This window comes from Abramis brama (genome assembly GCF_963993115.1).
Source record: "Abramis brama genome assembly, chromosome: 18".
In the NCBI taxonomy this organism is placed as follows: Eukaryota; Metazoa; Chordata; class Actinopteri; order Cypriniformes; family Leuciscidae; genus Abramis; species Abramis brama.
In genome coordinates, this window is record NC_139980.1 from 5,655,767 (window position 1) to 5,674,835 (window position 19,069).

The 19,069-nt window shown below is 38.0% G+C and overlaps 1 protein-coding gene across 2 annotated transcripts in view; it reads left to right on the top strand.

Annotated features, from left to right (window-relative positions):
* The window catches only part of fndc1 (fibronectin type III domain containing 1), a 37,119-nt gene that overhangs the window by 13,198 nt on the left and 4,852 nt on the right, over positions 1–19,069 (top strand). For both annotated transcript variants that reach the window (XM_084090771.1, XM_084090772.1), the window contains 10 exons: positions 186–373; positions 863–970; positions 1,552–1,740; positions 1,838–4,060; positions 4,170–4,285; positions 4,754–4,865; positions 4,953–5,315; positions 9,506–9,685; positions 15,057–15,293; positions 18,013–18,121. In XM_084090771.1, the coding sequence (XP_083946897.1) occupies positions 186–373; positions 863–970; positions 1,552–1,740; positions 1,838–4,060; positions 4,170–4,285; positions 4,754–4,865; positions 4,953–5,315; positions 9,506–9,685; positions 15,057–15,293; positions 18,013–18,121 (3,825 nt within the window). The remainder of the gene's footprint in view (positions 1–185; positions 374–862; positions 971–1,551; positions 1,741–1,837; positions 4,061–4,169; positions 4,286–4,753; positions 4,866–4,952; positions 5,316–9,505; positions 9,686–15,056; positions 15,294–18,012; positions 18,122–19,069) is intronic.

Consider the following 19,069-nt stretch of genomic DNA (forward strand, 5'->3'; position numbering starts at 1 on the left):
ATTTGGTGCCCAAGAAAAATTTATTATTATTATGTTGAAAACTGTTCTGCTACTTACAACTTTACAACAATTCTTTCTATCCAAAAGAACAGCATTTTTTGGAACCTTTGGACTATTTTGTGTATATATATATATATGAAGGTTATGAAGGCTATATTTCATCTATAGAACTAATATGTGTGCAGGTATTACACAGTGAAATACAGAGAAAAAGGAGAATCTGCGCGATGGGAATACAAGGACACCACTCAGAGACGTCTCATGATTGAAACTCTTTCTGCGGACAGCATGTACGAGTTCTCTATTTGTATCTCACAAGGAGATCAGAAGGGGAAATGGAGTGCATCTGTGTTCCAGAGAACCCCTGAATCAGGTTTGTTTATGCTTCCTGATCTTTAACACAGATGTTTTGCTTAGTTTGCATTGTTGAGCAGCTAAATTCTGATAGTATTTATTATTATAGATATAATTATCTGCAAACTAAAAAGGTCAGTGTCAGATTGAAAAAAAATCTTTAAAGTGTTCTGGAGATTAAAGTATTCTATACAAAAATTGCTATGTTTTTTGTATTGTATTGTATACCCCTACAAATGCACACACAAAACCCAAGACAATCTTGCATGACAAGCATGATCTAACCGCCCAGTTCATTGTAATGTCACTGTTTACAGCCTGTTTGGTATTTTTGTTTGGAGTGATCAGAATAACCTCATTCCTCTGGAAAACGTAAAGCTGTCTTTTGTTTCCATCTGAAAAATATCCTGGCAGAAAAAATAAAGTTAGGTTAAAGAGAATGCACAGTGCTCTATGATTGTATATTAATTTGATTGTCATTTCTGTTTTTATTTTCTGCCACCCATAGCTCCCTCTGGCCCTCCTGAAAATTTTCAAGTAAAACCACTTAGAGGAAAAGGTACTGCTGTCACAGCAACCTGGGATCCACCTGAGCAAACCAATGGGCGAATAAGAGGTAAGACCACAGGGTAGGCTATCAATTCAACAAGTTCCATATAGACCATAAGAACCATATATTTTTTATTTGTTTATTGTGTAGTGCACCGGGCATTACTCATTTCATACAGTTGTATCTGCATATTTAGCTGGGATAGGAGAAAGTATTTTAACATTGATCATATTTTATACAGATATCTGTCAGCTCTTTCTATTAGTTTTGGAATATGCCCTAAATAAAGAACAGAAATTGACTTTGGCATTTGGAGAGTAAAACATTACTAATAGTTGACCATATGTCTTCCCTGAAACCACTTTGGGCATTGCCAAAATATATGGGAATGATAAGCCTCTTCAGCATCACAATTTCTCCAGCAGGCGTGCAGAGCACCAGTCTCAAAAGCTAAACCAATACAAATGTACATGTGGAAAACACAAATGTTCTCGGTTCATGCTGAAGGAACTTTCCTCTTTACTGTGTTATCCTTGGCCTAGATTTATTGATTCAATCTTGGGTATTCCCAGTGTTCATTGGAAAATATTCAGCTATGGTATCCAAATTAAATTGACCGTACTGATTGATTTGACATCTACTTCCAGAGTACATCCTTTCCTATGCTCCTGCTATGAAACCGTTTGGCGCAAAGTCAGTTACATACCGTGGCACCACCACCTCTGCTACCATAGATGGACTTACGCCAGGCGACCGCTATATCTTCAAAATCCGTGGAGTCAATAGGAAGGGACAAGGACCACAGACTAAAGCCATTATTGTTTCAATGCCTGCATGTAAGTATTCCCAACAGATGTTTTCCCCAATAAACATTACTACACTAGCAGCTTTACAGAAACTCGGTTAAGACTGGTATCTCAATTTTGTCTCCAGCCAGCACTACTCACTTAAGGAACACGGATAGCCACAGGACGAGTCAAAGTACCTCCAAGACATCATCCAACAATGAATCAGACAATCAGGAGCCAGATGAGATGGAAGAGTCTGATACTCAGACCACAACTCCAACCACCAATAGGCGGGGGCGCCCTCTTTCTCAGACAAGGTCCTATCACAGCATCTTATCCTCTGTAAGGGGTTCTGTCAGAAACGGAGGTTCTAGCTCAAGGTCAAACTCACATTCATCTTCATCTCATACCAAAGATAGAGAAGGAAATATAGATGAGGAAGAGAAGCCAACAGACAGTCCATCAAAAGAGGAGATCAGAGCAAATGAGGCTGGGGACACAAAACCAGAGATCAGTAACAATGCGTCACCACAAACAGAGGAACATTCAAAATACTCATCTGACACTAAAGAATCAAAACCCAATAAGTCAGACTCTGTTCATAAAACATCTGAAGACAAACGTCCTTCTTGGACCCCTCGCACATCATCAATTGTTGATATAAGCAGATTAAGAAGGCCTTATTCTCGCACACATGGTTCTCGATCAAGGATGCGGAGTGAAGATTCTTCGAGCTCGTCGCAAAACCAAGAGTCTGCAGCTACAAGAAAGGACCTGACAGCAGTCTCCTATCCTGAAGGAAAGAACTCGTACAACCAGATAAGTGTCACTGATAGGACGCCTATGGTGATCTCACCACAGGAAACCAGGCCTGAACCAGCGAAAGAATCAGAATCATCCTTATCCATCTCTTCTTCTCCAACTTCCTCCACAGCATCATCTTCATCATCCTCTTCTTCCACTTCATCTTCTTCAGCATCTTCTCCATCATCATCCTTACCATCATCATCATCATCATCATCTTCAGGTACAAGAAGGATTTCCTCCACATCAGGTCGAGTCACAAGTTCAGGATCTGGTGCTATGTACCCTAATGGAAGAAGAGTTGGAATTTCAACTAGAGCTCAGAGACTTCAAACAGAAAAGTACAAACCTGATTCATCATCATCTGCTTCTTCACAATCCACACTGCACACAGGAACCAGGACAAACAATCACGATACAACAAAGGAGCTTGATACCAACCAAAAGAACACGGAGCTAGACACAAAGGATGAACAACCAACTGCCATTGAAGAAACCAAAAAAAGCCTTGCTGATACAACTAAAGAGGAACACCCGGAACAAAAGGAAAATTATGATAAAGAAGAAAAAAGTGATGGTTATGGTTCTACTTCCCATTCTCCTTCAAGGACTAACCCTTCTTCAACAGGACGAAGTTCACCCTTTTCATTACCAAACCGAAATTCTAGGAAAGTTATAGGGAGTCGCAGACCAGATGGCAGAATACCGTGGAGTAGGACTGCCTCATCTGTAGGTGCAGGAAGGCCGATTATTAAAGGATTTCCTTCTCGTTCTACTGCTGTGAGCTCTCAGGACACTAGTGATAAAACTAAAGTTTCACCCACAACATTCCCTTCAAAGCATGAGATTAATCCCGTCTCAAATAGACCTAGTGTGCTAAATAGAGAAACAAATATTGCAATAAGTTCCAACAATCCCAGTAGTAATGAAGCTGTAAAAATTAGCAATGATCATGAAGATGATTATCTTTACGAGGGAAGCAAAGAGACCATGGTGAGTGAAACCAAAGATGCCGTCTCAACTGCAGCATCTAAAACGACAACAACAGTTGTGAGTGAACATCAGAGACATGTCCAGAACTTTGAGAATGAAAGTGTGGATAGGGAACAAAGTAGTACCAATACCAGTTCAAAGTCACTTCCTACAGTTCCCCAAAGAGTCCCTATTTTGGCTTCTAATGGTCGGGTCCGCTCACCTGTGGTAGCAAGTCGTCTGAAAGGATCACGGCTTCCTAATAGGTTGTACCCAGTACAACACAGAAGATTTGGCTCTGCTTCCACACTGGATACATCATCCTCCTCTTCAGCATCATCACCTGCCTCCTCTCAAAACAGTCCAGCAGAGTCACCACTTATCTCAGATCGTGACAGAGCTGTCGGGAGTAATACTAATGTTAGGCTCACCCCAGGTTCAGTTTCTCGCTCTTCTCATGGGCTGTCTGCTGGTGAAAGCTCTAGTGGGAATATATCTCCTGAGTCTCGGAATCCAGTGATGGGATCGAGGCTACGGTCAGTTTCTAAGGAAAGCACTCCAGTCAATGGCTACAAGCCAAGTTATGGAAAAGGTAAACATTATGTTGTCTGCAAGGATGCGCATGCTGTTCGTACAACAATTCCAGTGTGTGTACATGTACAAGTACACTTTTACTAATTTCTACACATTTCCATGTTCAGGCAAAAATGGACGGCCGAATCTGACTGCTGCAAATGGCAGAGTATCCTCAACATCTGATGAAAATGTAAAACCAAATGGAGTCCGACATATCACAGGTCCTGATGGAACGAAATGGGTGTGTTTACTTGCAGCGTTAATTATTGCTAAATTTGCCTGCTCTGAATAACTTAAAATCCATACAAATGTTGAATAAATTATATTAGTTTATTTACTTCTGGCAAATTTATTTTATGCACTTCTTTTCATATTCCAGTTTATAAACCATGAAAGATTTAGCATAAAGTGAGCCATGGCAGGATTGTAGCCCTGATAGTGACCCTAGAATGTAACTACCCATTTCCATGACTTCTGTTACGTCTATTGTATGGATACACTAATCAATCAGAGAGTACTGCAGTCCAAACAAAATTATCTTTAACGTAAGCAAAGACAGTCATGTGAATAGACATGTCTCTCTAGGCATGGAAACTCCACAGACAGGGAACCTTAGGGACACTTATTCAAGCAGGACTGTTTGACTGTTGCCTCATTTTTTGTTAAAGAAAGATTTTTCTCCTTTATAAAGTTTCATTCACTCTTTTAGATAGTAGATCTGGATAAGGGTGTCCTAATGAATGAAAACGGAAGAGTCCTTCAAGATTCAAGGGGAAGACCCAGAAAAGTTATCCTTGGAGAGGATGGCAAGACTATTTTTGGTAAGTGGATTACCATTTTAATTCAGTACAACTATAGAAATGAGCAGCATGTTTTAAACTGACTTTTATCTCTTTTTGCTATATTAGATGACCAGGGCAGCCCACTTGTAAACCAGGAAGGATTAGCATTATTTGGTCATGGAAGGGACAGTCGACCTGTGATTAATCCAAGTGACAAGTACCTTACTGTTGGAGGAAAACCCATTGTGGGCTTGGACCGCCCTAAACCCAGGACTACAACCACAACCACAACTAAAACAACCACAACTACAACAACAACAACAACAACAACAACAACAGAACCTACAACAACACAAATGGTAACAGAAACATTGGAGCCGTCAACATTAGCTGCTGAGCCTACATGTCCACCTGGACTTTATTCCCGACTGGATAAGAATGGTTTCCCAATATTGGATGCTGATGGAATACTTAACTGCTACTCTGAAGGTGAGATGAACTCTTTGCAGCCACACAAAACTCATAGGGCCCTATCTTGCACCCAGTGCAATTGACTTTGTACACCGACGCATGTATCATTCCTATTTTGCACCCGCGCACAGCGGACTTTTCCCTCCACAGACGCACGTCGGTAAATTAGGGAATGAACTTGCGCTCCTGGAGGCGGTTCAGCGAAAAAAGCTTACACTAGCTTACACATTTACCCAAATTATTACACGACTGTTTAAACCAAAGCTAATTTGGGTGGGTTTCTCCCATCCCCATACAATGTCACTTCTCTATGTTTTACGGCCCTGATGATAACGTCGGTCTCCTCGGCTGTGAACCGCTCCTGGCGTGCGCCTGGCAAATCCGCCGTTATCGTGCCTGCTTTTAAAGGGAATGTGAGATGACGCTCTGATTGGTTTATTTCACGTTACGCCCAAACCACACCTATGAATAATGAAGCGACTTCAGACCAACCCATTTTAGATTTGCGCCGGGCGCAAGAGTCATTTATCCCGCCGGTATAATAGCAACAGCGCCCAAGACCCGCCCATAAAGTTACTTGCGTTTCGCGTTTGATACTTGCGTTTCAGATCGTTAAAATAGGGCCCATAATGTCCATCTCATAATGTTGTAATGTGTGTCAATGCAAGAATTATGCAAAAGATACTCTTAAGAAGGGACAGAAAAGTGTTTGGCTCAGTTTGTGACTAAAGTTGGCTCTTATATAAAGAGTCTTGTCACAGGCATGTAGTTAGTACCCACAAGACCTGATCCCCTGTAATTTAGAATCAGTATTCCAAGGATAATGTGAGTTAGGATGTACACAGTAAACCTCAAAGGATATCCTCCTGTTATGCCTGAATAACCTCTGCTATGCTTAGAATCTGCCTGTGATCAGAGTTTTTGGAGAAACTCCTTTGTAGAAAACTGTAATTTCAAAGGTTGACTTCCCCCTAAAAGTGTACATATTTGGTGTGTTTGTTTGAACATCCTGATCAGTCTGATATAGCAACATTGGCCCAACCACTGGTATCAGTTTAGCGAGGGATTATCTGTTGATAATTGGCAGTGTAAACATTCTGTTTAATAATTTTTGCATTTCTATTGGCAGAATTTATACACTGTCCATTTAAGGAACTGGTATAGAGACAGCAGATTTTTGGTTTTGGGAGGAAAGTCGGGAGAGTTTATTGAAACTGTTATTTCAAACTGTTTATTGAAAAAGAAAAAAGAAAATGTAGGATGGGGTCTTGGTTCTAATCATTGGTTGTTGGTTGGATTTTGAGATGTGGGCATTGCACTCAAAGTTGGTGAAGTTTGAAGAAACTGAGAAAATTTGAGAAGCCTGGCATTCTTCACAATAAGATCTATAACATACATTTACAATATAGATGGAGTGAATTTCCAATCCATGCTGACATTGTGTTTAAAAAAAAATGTCTAGCTCACATTTCTATCTGAATGTGAGCTAAATCAGCATGGTATCTGATGTTGTTGTTGATACTGATGAAGATGGTCTTGGCTGATTGTTTTGTTTACTTTTGTTTTTCGTATGGCCATTTGTACTCCATTTAATTTCAACTTTACATGTGCCATTTGTTTGCTGTTGTTTACAAAGGTACATACATTCCCTCTTTTTAAGGGGTTCAAGCACATAGTGCTGAAACCCTATTGTAATTGTTAGGATTTTCAAAGATCCACATTCCGCCCTAAAAGTGATCAGGCAGACCAAACTGTAAGTCGTAGAGACTTGAAACTATGAGGGATGGTAGTACCCACCCCGTCTACAACATAACGAAGGCTCGCCCCAATTGGCCTGACGATGGCACTACAGCGATCAAAAGTAAAAAATCTACGCTACGGCTCAGGACCCTGTTCAAAATCCTGCCACGCCATTTACATAGTTTATATTAAATTAACATTATACTTTTCTCAAATTGTCGTTAATGTACATACTGACTTCACCCTGTGCTGCAAGATACATTTAGTTTTACATTCATATACAGAAATCAGCTGTGTGGATGAAAATTGCTGATGTTATCGGATTTTCAGGTGAGATTCTCAATTAATTCAGTTAACGTATATGCTCTGAGGTAAAGACTCAACAGCGATTGCATTTAATGGTACAGTACAATCATAACATAGTACAGACATTATCTTTATTTCATAATGTCCTTAAATATAACAATATTGCTGTCCATAAACTGAGAAAGTGCACGCCCGGTGTGCTATAGCATACCTTGTCTTGTCCTAGAAGCCATGCTGCGTCCTTGTTCTCGTCCAGTGTGCGACCTCCTTCATATTAGTGTTCCCAACCCTGTTCCTGGAAGCACACCAACACTACAAATCTCTTTCTTCCTAATCAAACACACCTGATTCAACTCATCAGCTCATTAGTAGAGACTTCAAGACCAGAGATATATGGGTCAGGAGTCATCTAAAATGTGCACTGTTGAAGTGCCTTCAGGAACAGGGTTGGGAAACTGTCTTATATCATTGGAATCCTTGGCTCAAGACAAAATTTTCTGATATTTTGGATTTTTTGAAAAATCTACTTTTGTGAACTAATCTTATGTTTTTAACCCGATCGGAAACAAACCAGTGCAGAAAGATTCTCTGGAGTCTGATTGTCAATAATTATCAGGAAAAGGCAAAATTTTCATTCACATTTACGATGGGACACCAAAATATTCAAAGTGGGCGTGGCCACATTTACTTAAACGGCTATAACTCTTGAATGGAACGAGATAACATCACCAAACTCGTTACACCTATGTATGGGTCGAGTCTGTGGTCACGTGAAAAAGGACGTAGTGACTGGCCACTTGGTGGTGCTATAAAAGGAGAAAAAAAAATATCAAAAATGGCTATAGCTACTCAACAGCCATTCCAATTGTCTTGAAAACTAGCATGCAGTGTCTTTGTCCAAGATGCCATGATGGTCTATGAGGGCCAAATACATGGCCGCCGTCGGCCAATGAAGTTTGAGCACCTGTTAGACAAGGTTAATGGAGGCTGGTCTGAACGAAACTCCCTGGGCCTGTTTGACTCATGGCCCTAGAGGTCTGTGAGAAATTTGAAAGAAATCGGCCACCGGGGGCACCATCGCATTTTTCAAGCGCGTAAATGATTTTATAGTATGCGATTTTTCACACATGCACGATATTCATACCTCATTCTGAACAACTTTGCCTGTAGGACCACTGCTATCAATCAAATCATTCGTTAAATATTACAACCTCGATAAAAATCACTGCAGGACAATTCTCTGTATCAATAATTATCAAAAAAAAAAAAGTTTTACCTTAGCTTTACCCTTTGGATAGCTATAACAGGGTCATTCAGAGATGGGCTTGGCCAATTGTACATAACAGTTTCTAAACAAAAACTTCACAAAATGATGTAAGCATAATGCAAAATATGATTCTAAACAAGAATGCAAACATTTATGGAGATTGGGCTATAGGTGGTGCTATAACAGTTATAGAAATAAAGGTTTCAAAAACAATATTTCTATTGTAAATGACCTGAAATTGTAGAAAAAGGTATTTTTCGTCAATGATTTAGGTGTTTACAGGCTTGCTATATAATATGTATTGTCTTACATTTGCGCTTTAAGGCCTTAAAGGGCTTGAACCCCATTAATTGCTGCTTGTAATTCTTAATTTTTCCATACTAAGTGGCTTTATAAGTTGCAAAGTGAAGATCTGTATGATTCAATATGCTCAAACTTGGATGACCTTTCTGGAATAAAAACTAGAACTTGTTGTATAATCATTTGTTATGTAATTCAGCTGGTTTGAACACAAGACGGGGACAAGCTTGTTTACATACAGTTTTAATAATTACTTGGCTTGTCCCAATAGTAATCCCCTCATTGCGACAGGAATCCCTGGGCTAGAGTGTACTAACCATGAAGAATAGTGCGGTCACATTCTCACTACTCTAACAGAGCAATAACATTCACTTAACTTTTAAACAACATTGAATAAAGTGCTGTGCTAACTACAAAAGAAAAAGTAATTTGGACACTTTTAGACACTTAAAATGGCATTACTTTAAAATAAATGTCTTTTGGCTTAATATTTTGTAATTTAATACATAGGCATCCAAATACTTTTGGGCCATTGTGAGGTTGGATCCTGTGGACTTTTATTCTTCCTGTTTTTGATTGCAACTCTATCTTACAGATGGACATTTTGTGGAGACCACCACAATCCCAGTCCCACTTCCCACCACAACACTGGCTCCCACAACACAGACTCCCACAACACAGACTCCAACAACACTGGCTCCCACTGTTGAGACAAGGCCTTTTAACAACACCCCTTCCTCTGAATTTGATGTGGCTGGAAAGAAACGGTTCACAGGTAATATATTTGCTTTACTACATACTACAACAGTTAGTACTCTGGTATAAAATGCTATAATCCCTTTTCTTATTGGTTCCAAACTCAACAATACCATGTTGAGATTGAACCACTCAGGAAACACAACTGGCCGCTCATAGTTAATTTCTTTCCAATCACCACAGCATTTCCTGTAGATGTGAGGCACTGGAGAGTTGAATGGTGAATGTGAAGGAAACTTATCTGGCCTACAAATGCAGCTCATTCCCTTGGTGATGCTTGTAAGCAGCAAATAAAATAGTGCATACAGCTGACCTTAGGTAGGATTTATATGCAAATACTTCTTGTCCCTCGGTAGTGGAATGCTTTTCCAAATTCATAAAAAATTTCAAAAAAGAGACAACTCCTCTGTAAGCACTTGAATACCTAATTCATAATCAAAATTATTACAAAGGTTCCATGATTATCATTGCACTATACATTCTACTGTTGTGCACGGACTCAGCTCGTACACTTCTGGGCAGCTGCCCAACTTGTATCACTGCTAAAATTGTTGGTTCCTTAAGCATAATCAATTTGTGTGTTTGTATGCTTTTACTCCTAGCATTAACATGCATTTTTAGTTGACTCACATTTGGATTGCCAAATATCCGTAAATACACACAAAACACAGTTTGATCGGATTGTGATCGCAACACAGAAACTACATCCTGAGCTGTCTGGGACAGATTTTGACCACATTTAATGAAGATGTAAATGCAAGCATGTTTTCATTATTCGCATTCAGCTACACAAGTAATAAATGAGATCATGCTGTAAATAAACATGTCACTTTGTAAGACTGAGTCGTTAAAGTCCCGTGTTGCAAGTTCTTTTCATTGTTCTGCTCTCGCAGTGTGAAAAAGACAACAGTCACACGCTCTTGTGATTATTTCACCCGATTCAAATTATTTCACTCTATTACCCTTGGAATCTAATTTCTCTCACAATAGAGAGCGCTTTCAAACTTTTCACCTCATTTCTTCACTTCTAGACCCATTAACATCCTTTACTAAAGGATTTGCAAAGGGTATCCAATTTTGAATCATGCAATCCAGTCACACTGAAAATACATTGAAATGAAGGTGTGAATGCAATCCAGCTAAAAAATATCAAGATATGTAACAAATGTTATTGCCAAGTGTAAAGGGTCTATCATACAAAATAAGCTAAAATTTATGTGATTTGACCTCCAGGACAGTTGTGAAAATTGTGCCATATCAAGAAGTTACTAGTAAACGTGTACACTATCGTTTAAAAGTTTGGGGTCTGTAAGATATTTTTTACAGTTTTTGAAAGATGTCTATGTTCACCAAGGCTGCATTTATTTGATCAAAAATACAGTAAACCATAATATTGTAAAATATTATTACAATTTATAATAACTGTTTTCTATTTTATTATTTTAAAGAGTAATTTATTCCTGTGAAGGCTAAGCTGAATTTTCAATATCATTAGTTCAGTCTCACATGATCCTTCAGAAATCATTCTAATATGCTGATTTGGTGCACACAAAAAAAACCCCATGTATTATTATCAATGAAATAGTATGCTTAATATTTTTGGGGAAACCTTGATGCATTTTTTTCAGGGTTCTTTTGATTTAATTTAAAGTTCAAAAGTACAGCATTTATTTGAAATAGAAAACTTTTGAAATGTCATAAATGTCTTTACTGTTATTTTTGATCAGTTTAATGCATCCTTGCTGAAAAATGTCTTTATTGACCCCAAACTTTTTAATGGTAGTGTATTGTAAAAAAGGAAAACAAAAAGATATCTTTACCTTTAGCCTCCCCATTTGGATCATGTTAAGTTTGCCTTCTACTTTCAGAGGTCTCTCCGCTATGGCTAGAGTGTAACTAACCTCGTCAACCCTCACGTCCGCAACAAATACCACATATCATGTGTTGGTAGAGGCCATTTTAGAGGCCATTGACTTTACAGGCTCTCAGGATGTTTCATGTGGGCAGCTTCTGTAGGAAATATTTGAGAATGCCTGAGTGAAAGTATTTAGACTCCGCTCTATAAATTATGGCTGAATGTCTGTGGGTTTGGGCTTCCTTCCCAAATACTCCAAGACCCAGTGTGTGTGTGTGTGTGTGTGTTAGGATAAAGGTGTGTGCCTGAATGAGAAAAATAAGAAAGAACCCAATTTTATATAGGATATAGGCTATTAGGATATTGTTTCAAAAAATAATGCAATTGTGTTCCACTCAGCAATGGATTAGTGCAAAAATGATGTGATCCTATTCAACCTATGTTACCTGACTCTAGTCAAGCTTTTTCAAGTTTTTACCAAGACTGACTGTAATAGCCTTTCAACATCAGGTTCAACAGACTCCATCTTTCCGAACTTAAATCTCCACAAGCTATACACCTAGCTCTGGAACATTGTATCAGGTCCAATTTGAATGCAGAGACTGTGCCAGTAGCCAGATGAATTTCAGAAATGGTTATGCTGAGCTGGAGCTTTGGCTAATGATCAGGCAAATTTAGTTCTGCCCTCACTGACTTTGCAGTATTGCACTTGCAGTAGGGAAGTTCACTTTGCTATTGCAAGTATCTAAGCTCATACATATAATAATAAAATATATATAAAAATTAAAAATTCTATAGCCACGTTTTCAAATGTCTAATCAGTAGTTTTATTTGCAACAATAATGTCTTTCAATTAAAGCAAATATTGGTATTTATATATTGAAATTAAATATTTATATGGGATTATTAATTTGAATAATTAATAGTCATATATGTTATTAATTTGAAATGTCTTTTTGATTGACAGCCTATTTGACTGTTTAAAATCTATGGTTAACAATGCACATTGGTGTCAGGTATCACTGATTAAGGTGCATTTCTTTTAATGTATGTATTATGAAAAGACAGGGGTCACATTACCTACGTTCTGTTTTTGGTAATTAGCCAGCAATCCAATCCAACTCCTCACGGCTCCTCTAATGTGCTTGTCTTGGCAGAAATGTGACATCAACTTCTCTGGCTAGATACATAGGAAAACAGCAGAAGAATGAGAAAAACATTATTAGCCAACTCTTCATTGTTTTATGAGGGAGGCCCTCAATGGTCCCTAGGTTGGTGATTGTAATGCATTTATATTGCAGTATTAGAAAATGGCTATGCGCTATGCCCAGCAGAACTTTGCAGAAAATAGAGATATAAGCACCATTTAGACCACTGGAGCCAGAAGCACTGCTGAGCTCTTCAAGTTCAAAAGTATGATTATTAAAAGAACCAAGGAACCAAGCTGTGCCTGTAGAGAAATACTGCGTGTTACAGGCTGTGGCTACAGGATTTGGCCTCATAATGTGAGTATTACTAATGGGTACAAGAGTAAAACTGAGTTGAGGAGGCGGTCATTACATTAGAATGATAGAGCCAGTATATAGCTCAGCTAAGATTGAGCAGAAGCACTTCAACATCAACATCTCCAGGTCCGGCTTGACCAAAACAAGCTTTGTACCTATAAAAACCAGGTCCAGGAACACAGAGAACACAACTCTTTGGTAAAATGCGTGGATAAATAAATCCTGACACTCCAGCCTTAGGGCTGCACAACAGGCACATACTTACACATATGCAAGCCATTTAAACAGAGAAACATGTCAAGATAGACGCCCTAAATAAAACGACATGAGCTAAATGTGCTGATATCAGCTGAGAGAGGCTTCCTTCTGGCCCAAACCTCAGACGTGTCTTTTAATATTTATGGGTTTAATATGCTAGGGTGTTCTCTGCTCTCCAGATACGCCAAAAAATCCACTATATTTCACACTGCTTCTGTTGTGTTTGCTCCCACCTTGGTGTACGACTGTTTCTGTAGGTGTGAATGCAGTAGTTGTAGCAGTTTCTGTGCGTATAAAAAACTACATCAAAATGTAGCCCTGTGCTGTATAGTTGGTGCTCTTCTTAGCATGCATTGTTCAGTTTTTCTCCCCATCAGTGGTTTCCTCTTCACACACTGTATTGTGGTTTTCGTTTTATCACCCGTAACGAGTGCACTCAGTGCAGCTTGTTTTTGTGTGCGAGTCTCATTTGGTCACTTCAGAAGCACATGCACAGAAGTGTGTTTTTTGTTCTGTATCAGGGTTCAACATCACATGGAGCTTTTGATTAGGTCCAGGTGTGAATCTTGTGGCCCAATCGGACAGGGGTTTCTGGAAGTGTTCACAGCTGTGGATCCAGCTGGCACTGTGTGGAACGACAGAAATAACAAAATTTCATTGAGCCAACAGGAAAAAGTCTACAGCAAAATATCAACAATGGAAGCTTTTATTGTCTGCAACCACGAGCAAGTGTATATTGGGTACATTCTTAAACTAGGACAACAAGCTAATGCAAACAACATAACAGAAATGAAATGTTCACTGAATGGTACTTCCAAGTTATTTGTTGTCTGTTTGCACGAACGTCCATGGATGTTTTGCAATCCTTTATGTATTACTAGTTGTACCTAATAAAACATACAGATTGAAAGCCAAAGGCAATTCATGTACCGTTTTTCCTCAGAATGGATGCATTCAATTGATCAAAAGTGACAGTAAAGACATTTAAAATGTTGCAAAAGACTTCTATTTCAAATAAATTAATATTCTTTTGAACTTGCTATTCATCAAAAACTCATGAAAAAAAAAAAGTTTCCCTGTTTTCAACATTAAAAATAAGAAATTATTTATGAAAGAATGATTTCTGAAGGGTCATATGACAATAAAGACTGGAGTAATGGCTGCTAAAAATTCAGCTTTGCCATCACAGAAATAAAATTAAAATTAAAATAGAAAACAATATTTGACCGTATTCATATTTTTACTGTTTTTGATCAAATAAATACAGCCTTGGAAAGCATAAAAGACGTCTTTAAAAAAAAAATTATTTTATTTTTTAATTACCCCCAACTTTTGAACGGTAGTGTATACATAATAAATTGAAAATCTGGGATTTGTTTTGTGTAAACCTGGGAAAAGTTCAAAGCAAAGAAACGTTATGATGCAAAATAAAGAATAAAAATGTATGATTGTGCACTATTTCTATTTGATTATTTGACTCTTTATACGTTCAGATAGTTTCTGGTGAAGCTCAAGATAATCTCAGATCATGCCGGAAAACATGATCTTCAGGTTTTACCTTTACTTGTGCTGCTGCCATTAAAGCAATAGGGGGAAAACCAAATACTATAAGATATTATGACAAGAATTCAAATTTTCACTTAAATTGTCAAATGCTTATAATCTGTAATAAAAACCTTTTAGTGTAGAGAAATTGTATTTGCCTTTCCTTAATTCCTCAATTCACATCTTTTGCTTTTCTCTTTTTCTCCTCACTCACGTCCTGCTCTCAGCTCCCTATGTAAACTACATCCGTAAGGACCCTGGAGCTCCCTGCTCCCTCACTGAGGCTCTGGAGTACCTGCAAGTGGATGTCTTAGCAGAATTGATGGAGAAGGACCAACAATCATTCAATCAAAAGCAGCCACCCAAAAACAAGCCCCATAATGTCACTGTGGTTGCTATGGAGGGCTGTCACTCCTTTGTGATTTTGGACTGGGCTCTTCCACTGAAAGATGACATGGTGTCTGGTGAGTGACAGTCTATAGCGGTTCCTTTTTTATTATTTAAAAATACTGTGAAAATTGACTTCAGTCTGTACGTTTCGCCACAAAATAGTTAAAATAAAATTACAAGCTTACAAGCTCCACAATTGAGGACTTGACTGTTAACTTTGCGAAGGCTTGATTTCTACTCTCAGAGTTGTGATTTGTATGCTCAGGATAAGTGGTTTTATTTACAATTGAGTTTCAGGCCCTGTCCACACGAACACGGGTATTTTCAAAACCGCAGCTTTTTCTATGCGGTTTCTCTGTTCGTCCAAATGCAGTATCCGGTCACTGAAACCGAACTTTTTTGAAAACTCCTGCCAGGGTGAAGATTTTTAGAAACTCCAGCTGCAGTGTGGTCGTGTAGACGGTGAAACTGGAAATTTTGGCTTGTGACTTTGGAACCGGAACTGGTAATAACCTTTTTTTCCAGGCTTCTGATTGGCTGATTTGCAATGCTCTTGACAGCGCTTCATAGCGTGTTTTTGCGTTTTCACGTGGATGTGAATTTTTTTTAAACGAAGGAGGAAAATCTTTGTTTATAAAAAAATACCTGTGTACGTGTGGACTAGGCCTCAGTAGCTCTTTCAAACATACCAAAGGTGCAGTGATATGTATGAAAAAACCCAGTCCAATCAATATCAATCTATGATGTTTGGTTTCTCATTCGACAGTGCGTAGGCCAATATCCCAAAAAAGCAAATGATTCATGTATGAGTCTATTTGATAGCAGCACTGAAAAAGATTTACAGCCCAGCTTGATTTCTGTTCTTGTCTGTGTTTGGTTAATCTGTTAATTAGTTCAGTTCTGTCTTTCTTCGCCCCCTGCCTGTTTGTTTCCATGATTACTGATTAGATCTGATTTGATTTGATTTGATTTGATGTGAGTTTCAGTTCAAGTGTCTCGTTAATTAGTTCCTCTGTTTGCTGTCTATTTAAGCCCTGTGTTTCTATCAGTTCTTGGTCAGTTCTACATTGCATTTAGTTGGTTGTTCTGTTCATGTTCCTGAGATTGTGTTTTGGGAAGTTTTGAGTTTGTTTTTGAATAAAGCTGCTGCAGTTAGATCCCGTTTCATCTCTGCTGCAACCACTTTGTAACACGTCAACAACAATTTTATCATTTGAAGATTGAGAAAGACAGCTATGCAATTTGCTAATTAACTGCATGCTTTCCTTGGGTGGTAATAGCACAACATTAAAGAGGTGGTTCACCCAACATTGAAAATGTCTATCATCATTTACTCATCCTCATGTCAGTCCAGCTGTATGACTTTATTTCTTCTGTGGAACATAAAAGATGATTCCCCCCCCCCCCCCCCCACCACCACCACCACCACCACCACCACCAAAACTGTTTTGTTACCAACATTCTTCAAAATGTGTTCTTTTGTGTTCAACAGAAGAAAGAAATGTATACAGCTTTGGAACAATATGAGAATGAGTAAATGATGACAGAATGTTCATGTTTGGATGAATTATCCCTTTAATTGTTGCAGGCAAACAGCGCTGACATTTGTGAATTGGTACATTCCATAATTTACAAAGAAGCTGTGTTGGGATGGCTTCATTAAAATTATGATGCACTATTTTGGCTTGTTCAGTAATTGATTGAAATGGATTGTGTGTGGTTTGTAAATAAGATGCAAGATTGTGCTCTGAAATACCACATGCTAAAGTACCCTGATCTGTAAAAGTGTAGTATGCTGAATTGTCTTACATCCTGTCTGGTTTTCATTTAATGTGCATTTCCAAACACAAAGCAATATATAACACTGCTCCCACATTATTGACCTTGACAGTTTCATCCTGATTCACACATACAGGGAGGCAGTTCCCACAGCCACTGTTAGTGTCATGATGTGATGTGTGAGGAGGTTGAAATGCAGGGGATTCCCTGCCAACAGTCAACTGATAAAGTTGCTTAGATGAATGGTGCAGCTTTTTCCAACACATGAAGAATAAAGTCCACATGCTCTTGAATAAAACTTTACAATGCAATATCATGTTACTGCACAGTTTTTTTATACTGCTTTACACCATTTTTACTAGACCTAAAATAATTTATATTTACTATTAATACATTTACAAATTCAACATATGTATTTATAATTTCGTATGTGCATGTATATATACTACCACCTGAAATTGGGATCAGTAAGATTCATGAACCAGCATATTAGAATGATTTCTGAAGGATCATGTGACACTGAAGACTGGAGCAATGGCTTAAGCTTTGCTATTTTAAAATATTTTAAACTAGATTTTTTTTTTTGTCAAATAAATGTTCATAAGAGATTTCTTTCAAAGTCTTACTGACCCTAAACTTTTAAACGGTAGTGTATGTAAAGTTAACAAATGATTGTTATCAACAGCTGAAATTGTTAACAGATCCTTGTTCTTTTAATAATCTCCTTTATTAAACATTTATATTTACTTTTTCAGTCATCCTCCCTTCTTTCATAAAGCTTCACTCCTGCACTGCCTCTCTCTTTCATTTTAAATGATGGAAAATACGCACACATGCTTTATATACTTCCTGCTGCCTCGGCAGGAGTTTAGCCCTTCCTTGACGTAATGAAGAACTAGGATTAGATTGAAGAATCCCTGCACAGACATGACATAATATGCTTATTTATTTGAATCTCTTTGAATCTCTCGCATTTAGTGCATGGTTTAATTGTTCACTCTCTCTCTTTTATAGGCTACATGGTACACAGTGCATCCTATGACGATGTCCTAAACAACAGATGGTCAACCAGACCCTCAAGTGGAACACACCTTCCTGTTGAAAACCTCAAGCCCAATTCCAGGTGCGATCCAGCATATGACAGGACTCTTGCACACAGATGCAAACACATCCCATCAATCCGTTCACTATTTTACATGCTTTGTATGTTTGCATGTTTGTTGCACATTCATTCATGTGTTTTCTATTGTCTGCAATGATTGCAATTGAATACAAAGCAGTTTGCATGTAAAGGCTCACAAAAAGAAAACTGGAACACGTTCTCAATGGAGATCTTTTGGGAGCCTTCCTAAATCATGCTTAATCCAACAATATGCTGAAGGCTTGCTGGTATGCAAAGCTACAAAATCATTTCCACTTCCTTTATTGGACATAAATTTATATGAATGGGTAATTCATTTTCCCCTTGTTGTGCAACATCATCTAGGAATAGTTGTGGTGATGTACATTTTTCCAAACATCTTTTGTTAAGTCCATCTCTGACAAGATCACTGATCTAAGATGTAGTTGAATATGTTAAATAAAAGACAGGTTAAGTCATGGGAGCAAGGGACTAATATATAATTAGTAGGGCTGTCATATTACGTCATAACTTGTTAATGCATCCATTCAGTTTGACATATTTGTTTCATTCTGTCCTGTGTGATTTCTGAGTCTTTGGAGCAGATTGGAAATGATCAATCAAACCCAGATAGGAAGTTTGACAAAAGTAATTTGCATTTTTTTTTTATGGTGAAATTTAATTATCATCAAAGCTCATCTTTTTTTTTTTTAAGATAGTAATATATTTATTTACTATTAAATGATGCATTAAATCGATCAAAAGTGACAGTAAAGACATATCATTTTACAAAAGATTTCAATTTCAAATAAATGCTGTTCTATGAACTTTCTTTGAACATTGATGATAATAATAAGAAATGTTTCTTGAGCACCAGATCAGCATATTAGACTGATATTGAATGACTGCTAAAAAATTCACAGGAATAAATTTAAATATACTAAAATAGAA